Source organism: Eublepharis macularius, chromosome 10 (genome assembly GCF_028583425.1).
Source record: "Eublepharis macularius isolate TG4126 chromosome 10, MPM_Emac_v1.0, whole genome shotgun sequence".
NCBI lineage: Eukaryota > Metazoa > Chordata > Lepidosauria > Squamata > Eublepharidae > Eublepharis > Eublepharis macularius.
Window position 1 is genome coordinate 77,494,299 of NC_072799.1, and position 20,847 is coordinate 77,515,145.

A 20,847-nucleotide genomic window follows, 5' to 3' on the forward strand; every position below is an offset into this window, starting at 1 on the left:
GCTTCCTTCTTTCTCTCCCTCCCTCCCTTTCCATGTATTTTCTTCTTCCCTTTCTTTACCTTCCTTCTTGAGGCGCCACCACCGCCTGGCTGGCTGAGAGGCAGGCCGGGAGGGAGAAGAAAGGAAGAGAAAGCCGCCCTCCTGTGACTTCCTCGTGCGTTTCTGGCAGCATGTGCCCGCACTTTGTGCACGCACATGTGATAATAGAGAGATCCACCACCACTTTTCCCAGAAGAAAAGCCCTGCTGAATCCCATTTTCATCCTTGATTAAGAAAGTTCCATCGCCAGTGGTAGGTTGGCATTAGTCTAAGTAGAGCAGACTATTTGATCTATGGTAAAGGAATGAGCAGAAAGTCTCTGTCCTTTTCTGAGGAAGGGGAAGTTGCCTTAGAACTGTGTCTTGTTTAAAAAGAAAGAGAGAATGAACAATTGGATCAATGAGATTGATTTGTTTTAGTTAGGGATATGCTGGGAGTGAGGGAAAGATGTATCATGGGTGAACATGGCCAGATCTTACTAGAGTCTTGCCCTATAACCGCTTTTCAGTGTGGAGATTCAGCTGAGTACCTCAGGGTCACGTTCAGAGCAGGCAAAGCTGTTGGATAGTTTCTAGTGGTTCTTGATTCAAAGGGTTTGGGAATCACTCTTTTACATCTGTAGTCACAGATGTTTAATTTTGGTTATAGACTTCTTGTACCAACTGCCTATGTTTTGGTATGATGCTGGGTTTTTTTGGTTGTTGTTATGTTAAAAAATGCTACCTGGGGCTCAGCTTCCAAGTTTACTTTGAATGGATGGGGGCTTCCCTCTTCAGTTACTTGTGGAGACCATATTTTTGTTTCTGCCCTGGAGATGAGAAATGAAAAAAAAATCATAAGTAAAGAATATCTGTATTTAATACAATCCTAAAATGCATTTTTTTACTCCTTTAGTACAGCTTGACAAACATAGTTTTAAAAGATATTATACATTTAAATTTATGTATAATGCGTAGAAATGGACAGTACTAAATTTGCAAAGAAAAAAAGAATCAATTTCTGTCTATTGGGGATAATCCTAAATACATACTTAGACAGGAGCATTGTGGCACCCTAAAAACTAGACATTTTAATTAAACACTTGTAAACTGTCATGGCAAAAAAAAATGTAGGAAGAATTGTGGAAGTCTGATATTATAGTACAAGATGATTTTTCACAATTTGAACATTTAAATGGATACAGAAAACTGAGGGAATCAACATTTTTTAAAATAGCTGCTCTTTAAGAAGGTATAGAATGGAATAGCACAAGGATCTAAAGGCAATGCTATGTATCAAGGCAGGATTCTACCATATATTATAGTTAAGAGGAACCCACATTGTTTGACTATTGCATAATGGATGAGATGAGGTAAGATGTAATAAAAAGTTAGTGTTTACAATCTGTTTAAACTAAAAGCAAATGTTGCGTTGGCATTTATTAATCAAAGAACTGCTTTCAAATGGCCTGGGAAAACTGGATATTGATACTTGGACCAGCAACCCTGGAATTGGTGACAAATGTCCTTTCTCCTTCCACACTTCCAACTGACCCTGGCCATCTACATGAATAATTCCTAGTCAACTTTCTGCTTCTTGAGCAGCATATTCTCTGTTTATAACTGTTGATTCTCCTTCTGCGCTTTCTCCTTCTGTTTTCTCCTGCCTGACTAGCTCCTTCACTATTATGCTTCAGGCCCTCAATTATCCATGGAGCAACTTGCCTGGAAATGCCCTGATTTGGTCACCATTTCCCAACTTTATTTCAAGATCAAGCCAGCTAATATTCGACTTGAACATAAAAAGAGTTCTGCTGGATCAGACCAATAGTCCATCTAGTACAGCATCCTGACTCACACAGTGGCCAGTCATTGGTAGGGTTGTCAGATCACCATGGCAACCAGTGGAGAGGGCTGCAGGGGTCGTTTGCACTTGTGGTGACATAATGTCATCACATCGCCAGCCTGCTGGAACTGTTCTGCTTTGGGGGCAAAACCATGGCTTCGCTAGCAACATGCTGACATCACTTCCAGGCACAAAGGAAGTGACAACATCACGTCTGCCAGCAATGTCATTACATTGCCAGCAGACATGCATGCAAGCATGCCTGTTTTCCCCTTTATTCCCCCCTCCCAGGTGAGTGGAGATGGGGGGTGGCACCTGGGGATGGGGGATCCCCACTCCCACTGGGGGAATGGCAGCCATACCAACCAGTTACTCTGCAGGGCCAACAACAAGGCACAGAATCTGAGGCCTTCCCCTGATGTTGCTTCCTGGCACTGATATTCAGAGGTTTACTGCCTTTGATCCCTTTAGTGATCTTGGCTAGTATAAATCCATTCTCCATGGATCTGTCTAATCCCCTTCTGAAGCTGTCTGTTCCTGTGGCCATCATTACATCCTCTGGCAGCGAATTCCACATTTAATCACTTGTGACGTAAAGTATTTCCTTTTGTCTGTTCTGAATCTGCTGCCCAACAACACCATTGGATGCCCTTGAGTCCTAGTATTTTGGAAGAGGGAGAAAAAGTTATCTCTGTCCACTCTCTCTACCAAGTGATGATTTTATAAACCTCTATCAAGTCCCCCCTTACTCATCTCTTTTCTAAACTGAAAAGCCCCAGACTCTTCAGCCTTTCTTCCTAAGAAAGCTGCTTCAACCCCCTCATCACCTTAGTGGTCCTCTTCTGTACTTTCCCCCGCTTTGCAATGTCTTTTTTGAGATAGGGTGACCGGAACTGAACATTCCAGATGAGGCTGCTTCATAGATCTATACAGGGGCATTATAATATTGGCTGTTTTATTTTCAATCCCTTGGAATACATCGGAAGTAGTCCTATTGATTAATGGGACTCTTCTGAAACAAACAGTTCAGTGCAAATGTGGATAGATTTGTAGCTGTCTGGGCAATCTGACATTCTTTTTCAGTGAAGTTGGTGTGTTGGAGGAGGGTACTGTCTACACACCTATTGTGCAGTTATATATTCAAGACAGTCCTGTTGTGTATTGGGCTGAGTTAAGCCGGACAAGGCCTCTACTGTATTTAATGTTATGCACTGTGTTGAGCTTCATAACATGTCAAGGTTCCTAATGCACTTCATTCCCATTGGTTACAATTGCCTGCACTTCCCTATCATTCGTTACATTCATCTGCACATTCATTGGGTACTTTCTGGGGGCAGCAGCCAATCAGTCCTCTCCAATAAAGACCAATCAGTGGCTTGCCTGTCTAATACATTGTATATAGTTCATGCAAATGATGGCATTCTAAAGTACATGTTCCTATTGGTTACCAGCTATTCTTGGGGTGGGGTTTATGTGTATTTATTGAGGGCTTCTGTTCTGCTTCTGTGTTGCTAGTGTGTGTAGTAGTAGTCTGCTGTTGTCTGTCTGTTCTGGCTTGCAATAAAGAACCTTGTTTTGGCTGAAATCATTCTGGGCTGAAATCATTCTGAGCTCCAGGCTCAGTACACAATAAGTCCAACATAGGCTGTTCTGGACAAGCCTTTGATGAGATCATGGACCTTAACTGCCTCTGGTTTAAAGACTGAAACAGATGCATAAGCAGTGAAGAGGGGAAATATCTAGCAGTTTCAGTGACTGCACCTTTTCTCTGCAAGACAGATGTGTATTTTAATAGCAATTCTCCACACACACATACACCCCTGTGTGTGTATAAAGCAACTTAAAAAGCTTTCCAAGGTATTGGAAAACCTAAGTTATTGGAAGGGGTACACCAACCCCTAGCCTAACACAGTGCAACAAATTTACGCAATTACACCATCAGTGACTGTCCATATATCTAGGACATGAGGCCCAGAATTTTTTATTGGCTCCATGACTACATAAACACTACATTTACTCTATATGGGAAACATTAATGTATAACCACAGTCTAAAAGTATTATAAAATTGCACCTTTCAATTTTCAGACAGAGCTGGTGTGATGCTGCTTTAATGCTCTCCTGTGCATCGTTGTGAGTCATGTTCTCTGTGCTATGGCCATCGATAGCTATTATGATGTCACCAGGGCACAAATTGGCTTGCGAAGCTTTGCTTCCTGGAGTAATCTGATAGAAAGAAATACAGAACGCTTTAATCTTTGAAGCCGGTGGTTCTCGAACTTTTGGAAATAGGGTCCACTTCTGAACTTACTCTGCCTTTGGGAACCGCTTGTAAAGTAACTTCATGCTATTTTCCCTCTTCCCAACATAAAATGTAAGCATCATATCACTTAACACTCATCGTTTATATTTCATTCTTTGTTTTGAGTATTTACAAATATACATCAATATTGAAAAGAATTAAAACAATTTCAGAGACATCAGGTTACTATACAAATTTAAAATTTTTTACAGATTTTTCCGAGTGCTCTGATTTGGCATATCCACACATGTTCAGACTTGACCCAGTGCTCAGATTTAGTTATTGTCTTCTGTCAGCTGGTTTCTATATTGGTTGTCTGCTAGAGATCTTTCAGCATCCTGGGAACCTCTCTAGTACCAGTGACTGCCTTTCTCAGTGGGTTTGGCAGTGAAGAAGCCACCAAGGCTAGAAAAGCTAAACAATCTTGGATCTCCCACAAACTCTATGGTAAAAACTTAAGAGTGTCATGCCAGTACTTCTGGGTTTCACATAATAGGGTTGCCAGCTGTGGGTTGGGAAATACCTGGAGATTTTGGGGGTGGAGTCTGGGGTGGGTGGAGTATGAGAAGGGGCTGGAACTCTGCAGGCTGTAATGTCATTGAGTCCAAACCCGCCATTTTCTCCAGGGGGACTCATCTCTGTTGTCTGGAGATCAGTTGTAATTCTGGGAGATCTCCAAGGCCTCACATGGAGGCTGGCAACCCTAACACACAAGTTTAAAATGTAGGAATTAAGATATAGACCTCTCTCTTCTTAACACTAATACAGTCGCATTAAAGTCAATATGATCTGCTGCTATCTGAAACTCATTCAATCCATTGTAGAGTAAGATGTATATTTTGGAGTTCTTAGAAGGTTCCTTTGAATGGAGGATCTGGATTCATTTCGAAGAAGGAAGCCGATCCAAAAGCATAAGAGAGTGTGTAGATTGGCTACCTCCATAGAAACAAATGGTGAAACGTGTCTGAGCAATGGACTTCTAAATGTGAACCAGAGTTTTTGTACCTGCAACAGATTGCTAGGTTAGGATTATATATAGCGAAATAAATTCTTTTGTTTCCAGTAGGAACTATTTCCACATAACGTTCAGGATTGCGGCAAACAAACTGAAATGGAACCCAGACGAGATGGAAATGATGCTGGTTGGGATGTCGGAGATATCGAGAGACATTTGGCTCCCCACTTACAATGGGGTTCAGTTGTCCCTTGTTGGCTCAGTTAAAAGCCTAGGAGTTGTACTGGATCCAGCATTGCTACTAGAGAAGGAAGTTAATATGGCTGCAAGAAATGTCTTCTTCCAATTCAGTCTAATCCAGAAAATGGTCCTCTACTTTGACACAGATGATCCATGTAATAGTAACATCAAGTCTAGACTACTGTCTCCCCTTGGAGTCAGCTCCAACTGGTGCAGAACACCACAGCTTGATCATTATCAGGAGCTAGGTGGAGCAGGTATATTATTCCCATTCAGCATTCATTGACTGTCTGTTAGTTACCCAGGCTCAATTCAAGCTGTTGAGTATCATATACCAAGCCATTCTTGGCCTTGGCCCTTCATATCTGTGGAAGCACCTCTCCCACTATGCTCCACGATGGCAGCTTCACTCATCTGAAAAGGGCCTTCTGCAGCTCCTGCAAATGGGCAAAATCAACAACTGCCCACAGTGTTCCCTGGGGGCAGGCAATCTCCTGGGGGTTTGCCCCATTGCCCGTACCTCTCCCCTATTGCCCACCACCAGCAGGCAACCCGGGAAAGCCTGCAGTGGGTGTGGGCCTGGTAGGGCATGACGACATCACTTTCTGAAGTGATGACATTGAGCCGGCTGTGGGCATGCTCCCGTACTTCGCTGAGGCCAATTTTGACCCCAAAAGGGCTAAATTGGCCCTTGTGAAGTGCAGGAGCATGGCCGCTATGTGATACTTCGCTTCCTGGAAGTGACATCATCACAGCAGAGCTGGGAGCCTGCGTGTCCCCTGTAACTGCCAGGTCCCTCCCCTCCCACTGGAACTGTATAGGGACCTGGCAATCCTACCATACACATGCATTCTCTGTGGTGGTCTCCACCTTATGTAATGGCCTGCCTGAAGAGGTTTTAAAAGAGCTGGGAATTCCATTGACAGATGTGTAAATATTACTTTTAGATCTCCTTTGTGCTTGCTAGTATTTTAGAAGAATCCAGAGTCCAAAGGACATTCTGTTCTATACCTTGCAATCACTTGCATGTAAAAACAGAAGTAATTCCATCAATATAATCCTTGGAGAAAAATATAAAGCTTATTTTGGTCAAGATCTTAGGTGGGAGGCACGACTTCAAAAGAATAAACTTAACATTCATGGGGTCAAAGACATTTGTTTGTACATTTTTACGTGCTCTGTTATGTGCTTTCATCCCACAACACAATTTATATAAAATTTATATAAAAGGATGTTTCCAGAAGTTCCTGGCATACATATGAAACCAGAGCTTTCTCTCCAGTCAGAACTGCTCATTAAAGATACTGGAATAAGAACAACAAGGAACGCTTCCTGAGAAACAGCATCTCTTCCACAGCTGACCCTCTCAGCTCCCCTGCTAGGTTACAGCTTCCTCCTTCAGACCACTCTTCCCCTACTGTGCTCATCTTGAGCTCTTTTATTTACTTCATTTATAACCCACCTTCCCCCAGCTCTCACCAATGGGGTCCCAAAGCTGCTGACATTATTCTCCCTTTTATCCTCACAACAACCCCGCAAAATAAGTTAAGCCGAGAATGTGCCACTGGACCAAGGTCACCCAACAGCTTCCATGGCAGAGTGGGGATTTGAACCTGGATTTCCTAGGTCCTAGTTCAACACTCTAACCATTATACCATACTGCTTTCTGTTCCCTAGACCAGAAACTGCTGAATTTTCACATACTCTGGATGAGGGCTTCTCTGCTCACTCTTATTCCTGATTTTCTTAGCAGTCCATCTCAAAGCATTGGAATCAGTTTGGTTATGGTTCTTCACATCTTTGCCCTCCTTCAGCATTTTTACATTTGTGGAGTTGGTTTATTTTGTTCCGCACATGCCTTAAATAATAAGGATTTTCAATTGATTTTCAAACGTCAGTGGTATGGCATCATTGGTGTCATCACAGCACACTCCACTTTTATTTTTTATGTAAACTTATCCTACTATATAAAAAGCTAACCGTGTTCCAGACAACTCACTTCCTACCCTGGTGCACCTCCAGGGGGCACTGCTGTGGAGGGAAGCCCAGAAGAAGCAGCCTGTTTCTCTCAGAGTGCACCGCAGTGGTAAGCTCAACTGAGATCAGGGGTGGAGCAGGCAGAAATGCCTGTCCCCTGCCTTCACCAAGCTGGGATCAGGAGCAGAGCAGGTGGCAATGCCCACCTGTCACCTTCACTTAGCTGAGGTCAGGCACGGAGCAGGTGGTGATGTCCACCCCCTGCCATCACCCAGCTGGGATCAGGAGCGGAGCAGGTGGCAATGCCCGCCCCCTCACCTTCACCCAGCTGGGATCAGGAGCGGAACAAGTGGCAATGCCCGCCCCCATCTTCACCCAGCTGGGATCAGGAGAGGAACAGGTGGCAATGCCCTCCCACCCCTGCCATTACCCAGATGGGGTCAGAAGCAGAGCAGGTGGCAATGCCCGCTCCCACCTTCACCTAGCTGGGATCAGGAGTGGAGCAGGTGGCAATGCCCACCCCCGCCATCACCCAGCCAGGATCAGGCATGGAGCAGGAGGCAATGCTCACCCCCTTCACCCAGCCGGGATCAGGAGTGGAGTAAGTGGCAATGCCCACTCCCCTTTCAACCTGCTGGGATCAGATGTGGAGCAGGCAGCAATGCCCACCGTCTTCACCCGGATGGATTCAGACGCAGAGCAAGAGGCAATGCCCGCCCCTTCAGCCAGCTGGGATCAGTAGTGGGGCAGGTGGCGATGCCTGCCCCTCCTTCACCTGGCCGGGATCAGTCATGGAGGAAGGGGAAATACCCGCCTGCCCAATCTCCCCTTTCTAGAGCCCATTGTATTTTTTTCCTACAACAGGCTTTGTTACTAGTATTATTATACCCCTTCCTTTGTGGAGATATAAGAAAAAAGGTATATCTCTGCAATAGGAGGAGCTACAGAATTACATTTTTAAAAAATGAAAGCTGAAAATTCAGAAAATCTGCTTCAACTATTAGTAAAATGGTAGGTTGCTATATCAATGGCCGTCGTCACACGGGCTTTTATTTAGCGCTAAAATGGCGCTATTTCCCGGCAAACACCCACCTTATTCCAACACTATAGCGATTTTCTCTCTTCTGCTTTGTGCTTGATAGTCGCGCTATTTTGTGCCTCAGTGTGAATGCCTGACATCGATGTATTTCGCCTTGCAACGTCCTATGCCCTCCCTTCAATCCCAGAATCCATTTCTTCCTGCGACTCCCCTTTTTAAAATTTTATTATGTCCTTATAACGCCATAACACAATGCAAACTTTCTGCTGAAGTAAAAATGACTCAATCGCCATGGCAGAGTCTTCAGCGATGGGGATCACGTCAGACAGGGAGTTTTCTGCGGGCAAAGGGCTATTTATATCATTTCAAAGTTGGAAAAACAAAAGGGTCGTAATGTTTTGCTCTAATGGAATGTTTATATGCTGTTATTCCGTTATAGCGGAATTAAACGCCAGAATAATAAAAAAAAATGGGGAGGAGCTGCTTCTGCGCGGTTAGAGAGAACAGAACAGAGTGCTTCGGTGTGGACAGCTGGTGGCGCGAAGAGCCGTTAGGTGACCCAAAGAAACGTTACTGTGCCGATAACAGGTAGGACGCTATATGCTGTAAATTTAACGGAAGAGATGCCCGTGTGACGACGGCCAATATGAAAATGACAATTAAAAAGATATGAAACAGACCAGGAGAGGGGAAAGGAAGGTGGGAGAATGAGTGGTTTGATGATGATGACTAATGTCCAATAATTGAAAAGTCAGTTGGAGGTGGATAAGAGTGGTCAGGATAAACAAATCTGAAAAAAACATTACACATGAGGAACAAAACAGACTCAAACAGTCAGATTTGGTTAAAAGTGGTCTCAAAAAATTAGACAAACCCTGAAGGAAAACAAAACCCGTCAAGTGAAAACTAAAGGCAAAAAATTGTGTATGGAAATCGGGGGATAAATCAAAGCAGCATGAGGCCAAAACCAACAAGAAAATACTGGTGTGCAACTTAAAACTCTGAACAACTTAAACATTTGTCCAGACTTTTCAGATTCCTTTGGACTAAGAGGATTTATTTTCTCCTACTAGACCCTTCAATTAAAGTTCATGATCTCTCAGGCCCTCATCTCATTGGTTCCAAGCTAAAAGCCAGTGGACACAGTTAAATCAGTCACTAACTAATCAGCTTGACCAATCAGAAGTGAAACATTTTTATCTTTCTGTATAATTATGAGAAACTCACTGAAAACTTCAGAGAAAGCTATTCCCTTGGTAACAGTAACTAGGCATCTGCTCTGCTGCTTGTCAGGCTACCTGAAAGCCCGTGTACTATGTAGCTTTGCTTCCCTCACAGAAGTAAAATCACCTCACAAGGTTACAGTTTCTTAAAATTATACATTAATTTTCAATAAAGATTCTATTATTGATATTCATGTATATTTGACAACTTTCCACACAGGATTTTAGCAGTTTCTCTACACAGGGGAAAACAACTTTTCCTCATTCTAATGCAAATGAACATTAGGGGCTACTTTGCTGGATTCTATTCCTTTCTTTCTTCAGTACCTACATGCCACGTCTGAACCACACAGAGTCACCTAGGGCTCCTGCAATTAGCCACATCAGTACAGGTACATGAACAGCACTGGCTAATTTCTCATGCACAGAATGGCATGAATTGAGCAGAGCAGTTAAGCCACTAAATGTGTGCCAAGTGGCAAGCTGCATTGCGCGTGTGTGTCTGGGAGGTGGTAGATGTGCACAGGTGATCCCCTTTGACCAGCCCAGTGACTCTGACTTGGAGGGCTCAGAGGAAGAGCCTGAGGAGCCAAGAGGAGGGAACCAGGACAAGTAGAATTGGGGAGGGCCTGATGCTGTACAGGCCCATGCTGACCATGCTTCAGCTGCACTGAAGGCCACCCTGCCAGAACCTGAAAATGCGTCTTTGCCACTGGCCTCTGAGACAACCACTGGGGCTGTGCTTGGCAGGACTTGAACCCGGGCCTGTATTCCCCTCTTCCCCAACGCTCTCCCAATCCACAGGAACAGCGGTGGTGGAAGACCCAGGCTGAGGTGGCACAAAGGAGGCACAGTGCTAGACTGGCTATGTGCCACAAGCAGAGGGCTGAAAGTGGCAGGATCCTGGACAGAGCACAGCACAGCCTCAAGAGCCTTAACCCCTGCCAACCAGTGCTGCCTTGCCGGCTCAGCTACTCTGCTAGGTGCAAGCCCTGTGCCCCAGCTCTCTGCCTTCAGCTCCAAGCTCTGTTCTATGTCTAGCAGCCACCCAAACTTGGGGCCTTACTCCAGAGGAGTCTGGCCCCAACTGCCTGCAGAGCGCAGGACAGCATCTGACTTCCGGAGGGCTGTACAACTTCTGTCTCTAATGCCAAACAATATACCATCATAGAAAAAATGGGTAATATCTCATAACATGGGAGTGCAGGCTCATCCATGGCAACTGGCTGGCTGGGCAATCAAGACAGGCAAAAAGTACTTCTTCACATTATGTTGCATAATTAATCTATGGAATTCTCTGCTTACAAGATTTGGTGATTGCCAGGGAAAGGAAGATGGGCATATATGAAAAATAAATTCATAGAAGTTACTTGCTCAAAAAATGTTGGTAGCCTGCCTACTACATACTAAAATAAGGGGAAGTGGGAAGACCTAATTTACAGTTTACAATTACTCCCCTTAGCTGGTGGTAACCTCTCTCCCTCCCTCTCTCTCTCTCTCTCTCTCAATTTACCTTACAAGAGAACTAAAGTTTTCGGGTATGCAGGTACCTCAGGCTGCACTGCAAGTTACATGGCCTCACACACTAAAAGGGGAGAAGGCAGGGGTGGCAGGAAGGGAGAAAGAGAGGAGTTGCATGTGTGTCCCCCCAGCCTTAGGCAGGAGGGAAAGATGGTGGTAGCTTTAAAAAGCTGTGATGCAACAAGATCTGGGAAACACTCTCTCTCCCCTTCTTGGTTTCAGCATGGAAAAATGAAGCCCTCCCGAAAGGGGTGGTGAGATGGGGTGTGAGTGGGTATGCCCCCCCATGCATGCGCGCACACACGCGCATGTGTGCGCACACACACACACAAGGCAATCGAGCACTTTGAAAAGCCACAGGTTGGAACTTGAAGGGGAAAGGAATAATACAGCTACCAGGTCATCATCATCTAGAGCGGACCTGCACATCATTCTTGACCATCAGCTGCTCTTCTTGTCTAGTAGTGGGGGCGGGGGGCAATTCTAATTAGGTGACTAGTGCTTTCAACCACAACTGCTGGGGTGTGTGTGTACCTCATCTGAGCTCTGAGAGCTTTAGTTGATACGAGGGTTCCTGAAATTTGTGCTGGCAAAGCTGGCCTTGCTTCCCAGTTCCTCTTAGGTCCTCAGGTGCTGGTTGTATTTGGCTAAATGTTCAGATCAGCAAGGCACATCGGTTTTAATCTCTCCAGCGCACAGCCCCACCATCAGGTCTGCAATGAAGGTGTCTTCGGTTTCTCTGAAGCCAGTAACCTTGAGATGATGCTTACCTCCCATACACAACCATGTGAGTGACAATCTGTCAATCTTTGATGGATGCATATGGTCAGGGCTTTTTTCCAGCTGGAACGCGGTGGAACGGAGTTCCGGAACCTCTTGAAAATGGTCACATGGCTGGTGGCCCCGCCCCCTGATCTCCAGACAGAGGGGAGTTGAGATTGCCCTCTGCGCCGCCAAGCGGCGCGGAGGGCAATCTAAACTCCCCTCTGTCTGGCGATCAGGGGGCGGGGCCACCAGCCATGTGACCATTTTTTTCGAGGGCAACCCACTGAGTTCCACCACCTCTTTTCCCAGAAAAAAAAGCCCTGCATATGATTAAAAAAAGCAATTCATATATTTGGGGAGTCAATATATGATGGGTTTCAAAATGTTACAGGCTGTTCCTGTGAGCATTTTCTGCTGGCCCATGTTTTCTTTTGCTGACATGTGGCCCTATCTATCGGTTGTCCATTTTGTCTATCCTACTTTCCAGAGTTATTTTAATTGTTGCTAAGGGATGGTTTTGCTTTCTGCTCTCACACTTTGATCATCTGTTAATATGCCTTGAAAGATCCTTGAACTGCTCTTCTCACATTAGTTGCATTTGTATCCATACCTTTCAGCATAGCCGCCTGCTGAAGAATGAATCACAGCCGAATCAGCTTCTATACTTAGCTCTTCCTATTTATCTGCCTTGCCATTTCACATTTACTTGAAACCCTCGGGAGGGTTGTCTTACTGTGTTTGGTTTGGTTACTCACCGATCGCTTTTTTGATATGACATCAGTTCTGTAGATAGGCCTCTGGTGGCTCCTTCTGTTCTGTCGTCCCTTGTAAAGGTTTTACTCAGTTAAGCATGCTCCATAGTCGGTTACAGCCTATTTAAAGCTGCATGTTTAACTCCAAAAATATTTGTTTCTTAATTTTGCAGTTGAATCATGTTGTCTTGTGAAAGCTGGAGAAGCACTTCACTCAGAAATGCTTAAAGTTTGTACTAAGATGATGGGCTTGGCAAATTTCTTAAATGCTACTGTGGTACACACACACCCCTGGAAACTTTTAGCACCTAAGAGCCTTTACCTAAAAGGGCAATGGCTCAGTATTAGAGTCTTAGTTCAGTGGTAGAACATAAGCTTTGCATGTAGAAGGTCCCAGGATCAATTTCCACCATCTCAGATTAAAAGGATTAGGTAGTAACTAAGTGATGTGAAATACTTCTTTCTGCTAGAGTAGACAACACTGACATTGACAGACCAGTGATTTGACTCAGGGTAAGGCAGCTTCATATTTCAAGTAAAACCCCATGACTTCTAATTCAAAGTCTCCCACATAACTGAGTGGTTTGAAACATTCTCTTATGTAGGACTTTTTTTCTGGGAAAAGAGGTGGTGGAACTCAGTGGGTTGCCCTGGGAGAAAATGGTCACATGGCTGGTGGCCCCGCCCCCTGATCTCCAGACAGAGGGGAGTTGAGATTGCCCTCTGCGCCGCTCACGGAGGCCAATCTCAACTCCCCTCTGCCTGGAGATCAGGGGGTGGGGCCACCAGCCATGTGACCATTTTCAAGAGGTTCCGGAACTCCGTTCCCCCGCGTTCCAGCTGAAAAAAAGCCCTGCTCTTACGTTATGTAGCAGACATTGCCCTGATCTACTGAACAGATCTTTCCCCAAAAGCATTCACTTCAATGGGAAGTCAGTTCCGCATATGCAAAGGAAAGCACAGAGAATTGCGCTCTCCATTGGACTGAATGGCGAAACCGGATTGCTTGTTTTCATACAGTGGACTTCTGTAGGAACAATGTTTGCCATTCAATATATTATTTATTCATATAAGTTAGAACAGGATTGCTCTGGAGAATGGCCTGCTGGGTGAGGTCAGTATAACTAAAAGCATACATATTCTTACTCTATAAACTGATACGCACTTACTCCATGTGAGACCCACCAATGTTAATTCTGAGATTTATGGGCTTTAATCTGCAATCTTAGTTGCATACTTGTAGTTCGAACCACAGTTCATGAATTTAAGTCAACAGAGGACAACATTAGAGTTTTCAAACTCTGTAATCTACCTTTAGCCTCAACAAGAAAGATGGACTATAAATGAAGCAGCTGAACAGTTTATGGCTCAAATTATAAAGATTGCATTGGACTAACTTATAGGTCTTAACATACTTAAAACATTGGGTCAACACTGCTGGAGGGTCACTTTACAATTTTGAACTGTTATACTCAGGGGTCATTTCGTAGAAAAAGAGCTGGAGGAACTCATTAGCATAACTCATTAGCATATGTCATGCCCCTTGACATCGCTGGAAGTGTGTCATTAACATAACTGATTTGCATATGCCACACCCCCTGACATCACCTATCCTGGCTGTTTTGGACCCAATCCTGGCCATTCAGGGCCAAAATTGGGCCCAAAATGGCAAAAAGTGGGCCGAAAAGGGGCCCAAAATGGTAAGGATTGGGCCGCTGCTGAGCAGGAGAGTGATCCACCACCCATCAGAGGCCCAATCTGGGCCATTTCGGCCCCAATCCAGGCCGAGATGGACCCAAAATGGCCGAGAGTCAGGTGGGTGGGGCCACCTGACATGTGACCTCTTTGGGGAACTGCTGGAACTGCATTCCTGTGCGTTCCACCTCGAAATGAGCCCTGGTTATACTTAAACAAAAAGAAAAATCCTAGTTGGGTTATACAGAAAACCAGATGTTCAAATCAAAGCTATCTACCACCAAGATATACAATACTAGTCTTAAACACTTGCCTTTTTATACAAGTACGTCTTGCAATATTGGACACTTTAGGTCTTGGAACAAGCTATTAATGAGACTTGTCATGCAGCTACTACGGCTACTTGTCTCAGAGCAACTCAACAGCCAAACAATTTACTTCTTGGTAATTTACTACACATGCAATCCATCTTTTGTTAATACTACTTTAAACTCCACTGAGCTTACTCTAAACAAATGCAGACTAAAACTCAGACGTTGCTAAAATACTTTTCTTTAGAGATAATGGAAACTTTTCCTCTTGTAATTCCATAAAAGGCAGTGCGAGTGCAAAAAAATCTAGATATTTTCTGTTATATTTGTTTTCTGTTTCCTCAATATTTCCATGTCTCAAATACCGTACACATGTGTCAGATCTGTCTAAACATGTACCTTAGCATTTTACAGAAGGTTCAACTCTTCGGACTGATAAGCTGAAACAAATTGCTGACTATTTGCAGAATTTTTTAAAGAGCCAAGCAGCACAACCCAACCAGAATTAAACCCGCCTAAATCAATTAAAATCAGTGGGCTGAAGCTGGAAAGTACACAGGATTATACTGCAGATGACCTAGAGTTCATGCAAGCATCTCTTTGAAATACTGCAGATGGCCATAACCCCTCAACTGTTTGCTCTGAATCCTTGTAGAATTCTTTGAAGAATCAATGAATTAAAGAAGATTCTACTCGTGTCAATTCTAATTCTGCAGGCTAATGTTATTTCACAGTATCTTGATAAACAAAAATGGTTTAATGTAGAAAAATAGCAAAAGTGAATTTCGTATAAGACAGAATCAAGCCAAAGCTTAGCATCATTTAAAATACCCATTAATTTCAGTGAGATATAACCAAGTATGTCAATATTCTTCGGCTTAAGTTAGGGATCCCATTCCCTCGGTGGGGGTCAAGGATCCCCCGCTTTCACCCTCTACCCCCTGCCCCCACTTAGCTGGCCAGCGAGGGAGGAAGGTATAGGAATGGGACTCCTGGGTATGCTCCCAAGGTGACATTACAACCTCACTGATGTCATCTTGCCACCCCGGGAGCACTCCTCGCACTTCGCCATGGGCCAGTTTGGGCACCAAATGGGCCGAATTGGGCCCATTTGAGGCCCAAATCGGCTTGCTGAGAGGTGGGTGCGCCCCCCTGTGCCTGCATGGTGATGTCACCATGCAGCAGTAAATACTAAAAAAAGGGAAGAAGGAGTTAACAGCCAGGTCTCCCCCCTCCCACTGGGAGAGTATGGGGATCTGGCAATCCTACTTGAAGTCTATGGGACTGACGGAAACCTTCTCATTATTTTTTATATTTATACAGCCCTCCAGATTATGGAACAGCCTGAACAGACCAGCTTGGCTTGAGCTCACCAGAGCCTGGAAGATAAGCATGGTGGACCACGTGCAGGGCTTTTTTTCTGGGAAAAGAGGTGGTGGAACTCAGTGGTTGCCAGCACAGGGGGCAACTCTTGGTGGGAGGTGGTGCCCCTGGTACCACATGTGCACACGTAAAATGCGTGCACGCTCCCAGGACCAATGACATCACTTTGGGTCAGCTGGAACTAGGGGGGAGTTTTTAAAAGTTTAAATCACAATCGGCGAAAATGGTCACATGGCTGCTGGCCCCACCCCCTGATCTCCAGACAGAGGGGAGTTTAGATTGCCCTCCATGCTGTGGCATGGAGGGCAATCTAAATTCCCCTCTGTCTGGAGATCAGGGGGTGGGGCCAGCAGCCATGTGCCCATTTTCAAGAAGTTCCGGAACTCCGTTCCACCGCGTTCCAAATGAAAAAAAGCCCTAATCACGGTTAGTACTTGGATGGGATGCCACCAAGGAAGACTGGGCTTGCTATGAAGAGGAAGACAATGGCAAACCACCTCTGCTCCTGTCTTGCCTTGAACACCCCATAGCTGGGGTTGCCATGAGGTGGTTGCGACTCAAGCAACACATTCCTCCTCCTACATTATGGTCAACAACAACAATAATACATTCAAAATAGCGAGGGAAGAATGTTTGTGCCATAGAGGTTACAGTGACTAAAGGCTAACAATAAAGTTATGGTACACCCATTGCAAAGTGCCAATAAATGCCAATTCAGAAAAAAAAGAAGGAATGGGAAAATAGCAGACCAAACAAGCAACTTGTTGATGCCTAAATATAAATGTAAGCTCTGTTACATTGCTGCTATTAAAAAGTGGTGGTGGTGGTGGTGGGGAGATAGGAATGTGAATTTGAAATCAAATCTCACTGAACTCAAACCAAATACAAGAAGGTCAGCAGCACGCATCCAAACCAGGGCCGTTTCCACACTACTCACCTTCAATCGGAACGCCGCGGAATGTTGAGGAAAAAACGTGGAAGATCGTGTTCTCTCGCATGAGTTTTGCATGATGTCACACAAAACTCGCGTGAGAAAACGCTATCTTCGGCGGTTTTTTCGCAACATTCCGCTGCGTTCCGATTGAAGGTGAGTAGTGTGGAAACAGCCCAGGTGTCCACTCCTCACCTGATATTTCAGCTGCCCCTTGTTAGGAACAGTTACATTATGTCCCTTTCTACCCCAAACTCCTTCATTAGACCAATTTGGTAATGTTTGAGTATATAATATATAGAGTAATATGTAGAGCTCCACAAAGAATTGTTGCTAATATTCTCCTTTTCACAAGAGTCCTCCTAACTGCTGTGCTGTAAGTCAGGCGAGCTGTTGTCTTTATAGCCACTTCCTTTCAAATGTGTGAAACTTCTTGGGGAGGGGGGTAGAAGATTCCATGAACAAGTAGCAAGGGGTGAATGACAAGTTAACTTCTCCCCTTTGTTCCAAGTTACTTTCAAGAAGTTCTTTTTCTCTAGAAAATACAGCCATCAAGATTTTAATACCAGTGGCTACATGTAGTAGGTAGGCTTATGTCCCATTAGCTGTGACAGAATAAATAACTCAAAGCTGGAAGACATACAATTGGTTTTCATTTCAAAATTATCTGCCAAACACATATTACAAATTCCTAACCCAGTACATTATGTAATATACCATTACCTACCCCCTGTGAGCAGGTGTTAAGCAAGCAAGCCAGTCCTATGAATGTTTACTATTTATAAGTAATTCCCACCAGGTTAAATGATATTTACTTAAGTGTGCTTAAGATTTCAGCCCAACATGATCACATTATATCCCTCTACTAGGATGTAATGCATCTGTTTACAGTTGCATAGCCTTGGGCAACATGTGCTGTTATTTTTTTCTTATCTTTCCCTTTCTCTTAGGTGCTCAAAGTGGCATCATGATTCTCCCATTGTTTTATCCTCACAACAACCATGTGAGGTAGGTTAGGCCAAGAAAGAGAATCACTGGCCCAAGGCCACTCAGCGAATTTATGACAAGTTGGAATTTAAACCAGGGTTTCCCCAACAAACTAAATAATTTGGGTTTTTTTTAATGGTTATTTTTTACTACCCAGAGAAAAGGGCATCCATGGGCTGTTAGAAGAGCACTATAGATTGTACATGAAGATATATAATAGCATCCCCCACACACAATTCATCAGTGTGTGTGTGTGTTGACCCTTTCCCAAACTGCCCACTCAAATGGTATTCCTAGGAGATTCAAAAAAGTGTATTTGCTAGGGAAGCAAACATTTTAAACCCTACAGCAGTGGTACTCACTCAGTGCCTCAGGAGCCAGTGTGGCTCTTTGACATGCCACCTATGGCTTTTCTGCACACAGTTCCCCAGCATGTGGCATGTGTTGCATGTTTTAGGCAAGTGGGCAAGTCCCTTACCTAGTGGAGCTTGTAGCTGGCAGTTGGTCCCCCCCCTGAAACAGCCGCCTACAGAGGAACAGGTAAGTGTCAAACCTCCCTGAGGTGCGATCATGTAGGGATGGGAATAAATATGGTTCTTTTGGTTGATGATGATTGCGAATGTGGCTCTCCATGAATGGTGCAGTGTATACCACTTCCCTACAGTGCTTCACTCCTCAGTCAATAGTACAGAGGAGAAAGCTGCAGTGATATAACGTTGAAAGAGAAAACTGACAGGCGAAGAAAGGATTATACATCCTTCCCTCATTTCTCCTCACCATTTTAATTCTTTTTTTTATTTTACAAAAAGGTAATGCTCATACATTAGAAAACCAATCTAGATACCGCCCACGGCATACAGGAAAGTGCATTCGTATTTTGCTATACACATATTAGCAAGCAGGAAAATTAACACGTGATACAGTTCCAGGTGAAACATTGCACTGAAATACATCAAAACTTCATGCCACTGTACAAATGAACATTTTAAAAAAATTAACTGCAGCTTTTTTGCCCCTGTTATTTTAAAGATATGCAACATGAAAAGTTTACTGTCTGGACCATGCACTGCCCGGCTGTTATCTCTGGACACATTTCCTACCTCCACCACACAGCAGACATCAAAAATAAAACAGAAGCGGAATGGAAAAGGACATACCCTGGATATGATTAACGGCTGGTTAAAATCTATTCCGCCTGCCAGCCTGAATCCCCAAGGTGCGGGTCCGGGGAGGACACCATTTTAATTCTTTTTTTTATTTTACAAAAAGGTAATGCTCATACATTAGAAAACCAATCTAGATACCGCCCACGGCATACAGGAAAGTGCATTCGTATTTTGCTATACACATATTAGCAAGCAGGAAAATTAACACGTGATACAGTTCCAGGTGAAACATTGCACTGAAATACATCAAAACTTCATGCCACTGTACAAATGAACATTTTAAAAAAATTAACTGCAGCTTTTTTGCCCCTGTTATTTTAAAGATATGCAACATGAAAAGTTTACTGTCTGGACCATGCACTGCCCGGCTGTTATCTCTGGACACATTTCCTACCTCCACCACACAGCAGACATCAAAAATAAAACAGAAGCGGAATGGAAAAGGACATACCCTGGATATGATTAACGGCTGGTTAAAATCTATTCCGCCTGCCAGCCTGAATCCCCAAGGTGCGGGTCCGGGGAGGACAACGTTCTGAGGCATTTCCCAGCACTTCCCTGACAGTATCTACAGTTCGTCTCCCCCCCCCCCTCCTTATAACTCCTGAAGGGCAGTTGAAATCACAGCTGTGCTGCTAGGCTAAAAGGTCCCTGTCAGCCCTGCAGGGGCTTTCCAGGCCAGAGCAGCCCAATCTCCAACCCGCCTGGAAGATGTTTACTTTTCTGCCTGCGCAGCCGCAGGGTCACCCTTTTATATCTCTGCTCCTGAGTGACGTCTTCGGTCCCTGGAGGCCTCCACCCTGAGGGGAAGTTCCAAGTTTGGTCAAGGAGAACCTGGACTTTCTCTGGACCTGCCAGCCAGCCAGCTGCTCTGTTTCCCCATGCCCCAAGAGTCTCCTCTGGCTGCTGTCAGCGGGTTTCAGGTTACAACCTCCTATCCGTCTCTTAAAGCAGCCCCCTTCCCTTGACCAGGCAGCCTCTCTGATTAGAGCGTTGGGTTGTTGCACAATTGGAAGATGCCGCACATAGTTTATGAAGGAGGGAGCTTGCAAAACCTCAGCCTCTTTAGACTCCTCTTTACATCAAAAAATTAAATCATTACTGTTAGATTCCTTGGCATGCAAGGATTTGTTATTATTAATAATAATATTTGATTTATATACTGCCCTTCAGGACAACTTAATGCCCACTCAGAGCAGTTTCCAAAGTGTGTTCTTCTTCTTCTTCTTCCAACAATCACCCTGTGAGGGGGATGGGGCTGAGAGAGCTCTGAGAGAGCTGTGACTGACCCAAGGTCACCCAGCTGGCTTCAAATGGAGGAGTGGGGAATCAAATCCAGTTCTCCAGATTAGAGTCCTGCTGCTCTTAACCACTACACAAAACTGGCTCTCTTTCTGTGGGGTAAGGCCACAAAGACCTTGGTTCAAATCCCCACTTGGCTGCCATGAAATTCAGTGGGTGGCTGCTTGAGTCCAGCTATCTTATCTCTCAGCCTCATCCATGGCTGTTAGGAGAATGAAATGGGAAAGTTACGTGCACTGCCTTGAGCTCTTCAGAGGAAGGGTAGAATAAAAATGTAATTTTTTTAAAAAAAAGGTAGGTTCCACTCAGAAAGACAGTCTGAGGCCAACTAGTGAGCTGCATGACAGCGTGGGAATTCAAACTCAGCTCTTTTCCCTATGTATCTACCACCAAGTCTCTCATACAATTAGTGCAAAACTGTTGATATTGGTTGCAT

At 44.4% G+C, this 20,847-nt stretch overlaps 1 protein-coding gene across 2 annotated transcripts in view; it reads right to left on the bottom strand.

Annotated features, from left to right (window-relative positions):
• Nucleotides 1-19,842, bottom strand: part of PDLIM3 (PDZ and LIM domain 3) — a 42,856-nt gene extending 23,014 nt beyond the window's left edge. The window contains exons 1-3 of one of the 2 annotated variants that reach the window (XM_054989723.1): nt 19,561-19,842; nt 3,937-4,088; nt 763-847 (exon numbers count right to left, since the gene is read on the bottom strand). In XM_054989723.1, the coding sequence (XP_054845698.1) occupies nt 763-847; nt 3,937-4,088; nt 19,561-19,653 (330 nt within the window). In that variant the 5' untranslated portion in view covers nt 19,654-19,842. The remainder of the gene's footprint in view (nt 1-762; nt 848-3,936; nt 4,089-19,560) is intronic. The other variant, XM_054989722.1, reaches the window with a different exon arrangement.
• Between the last annotated feature and the right edge of the window lie 1,005 nt (nt 19,843-20,847).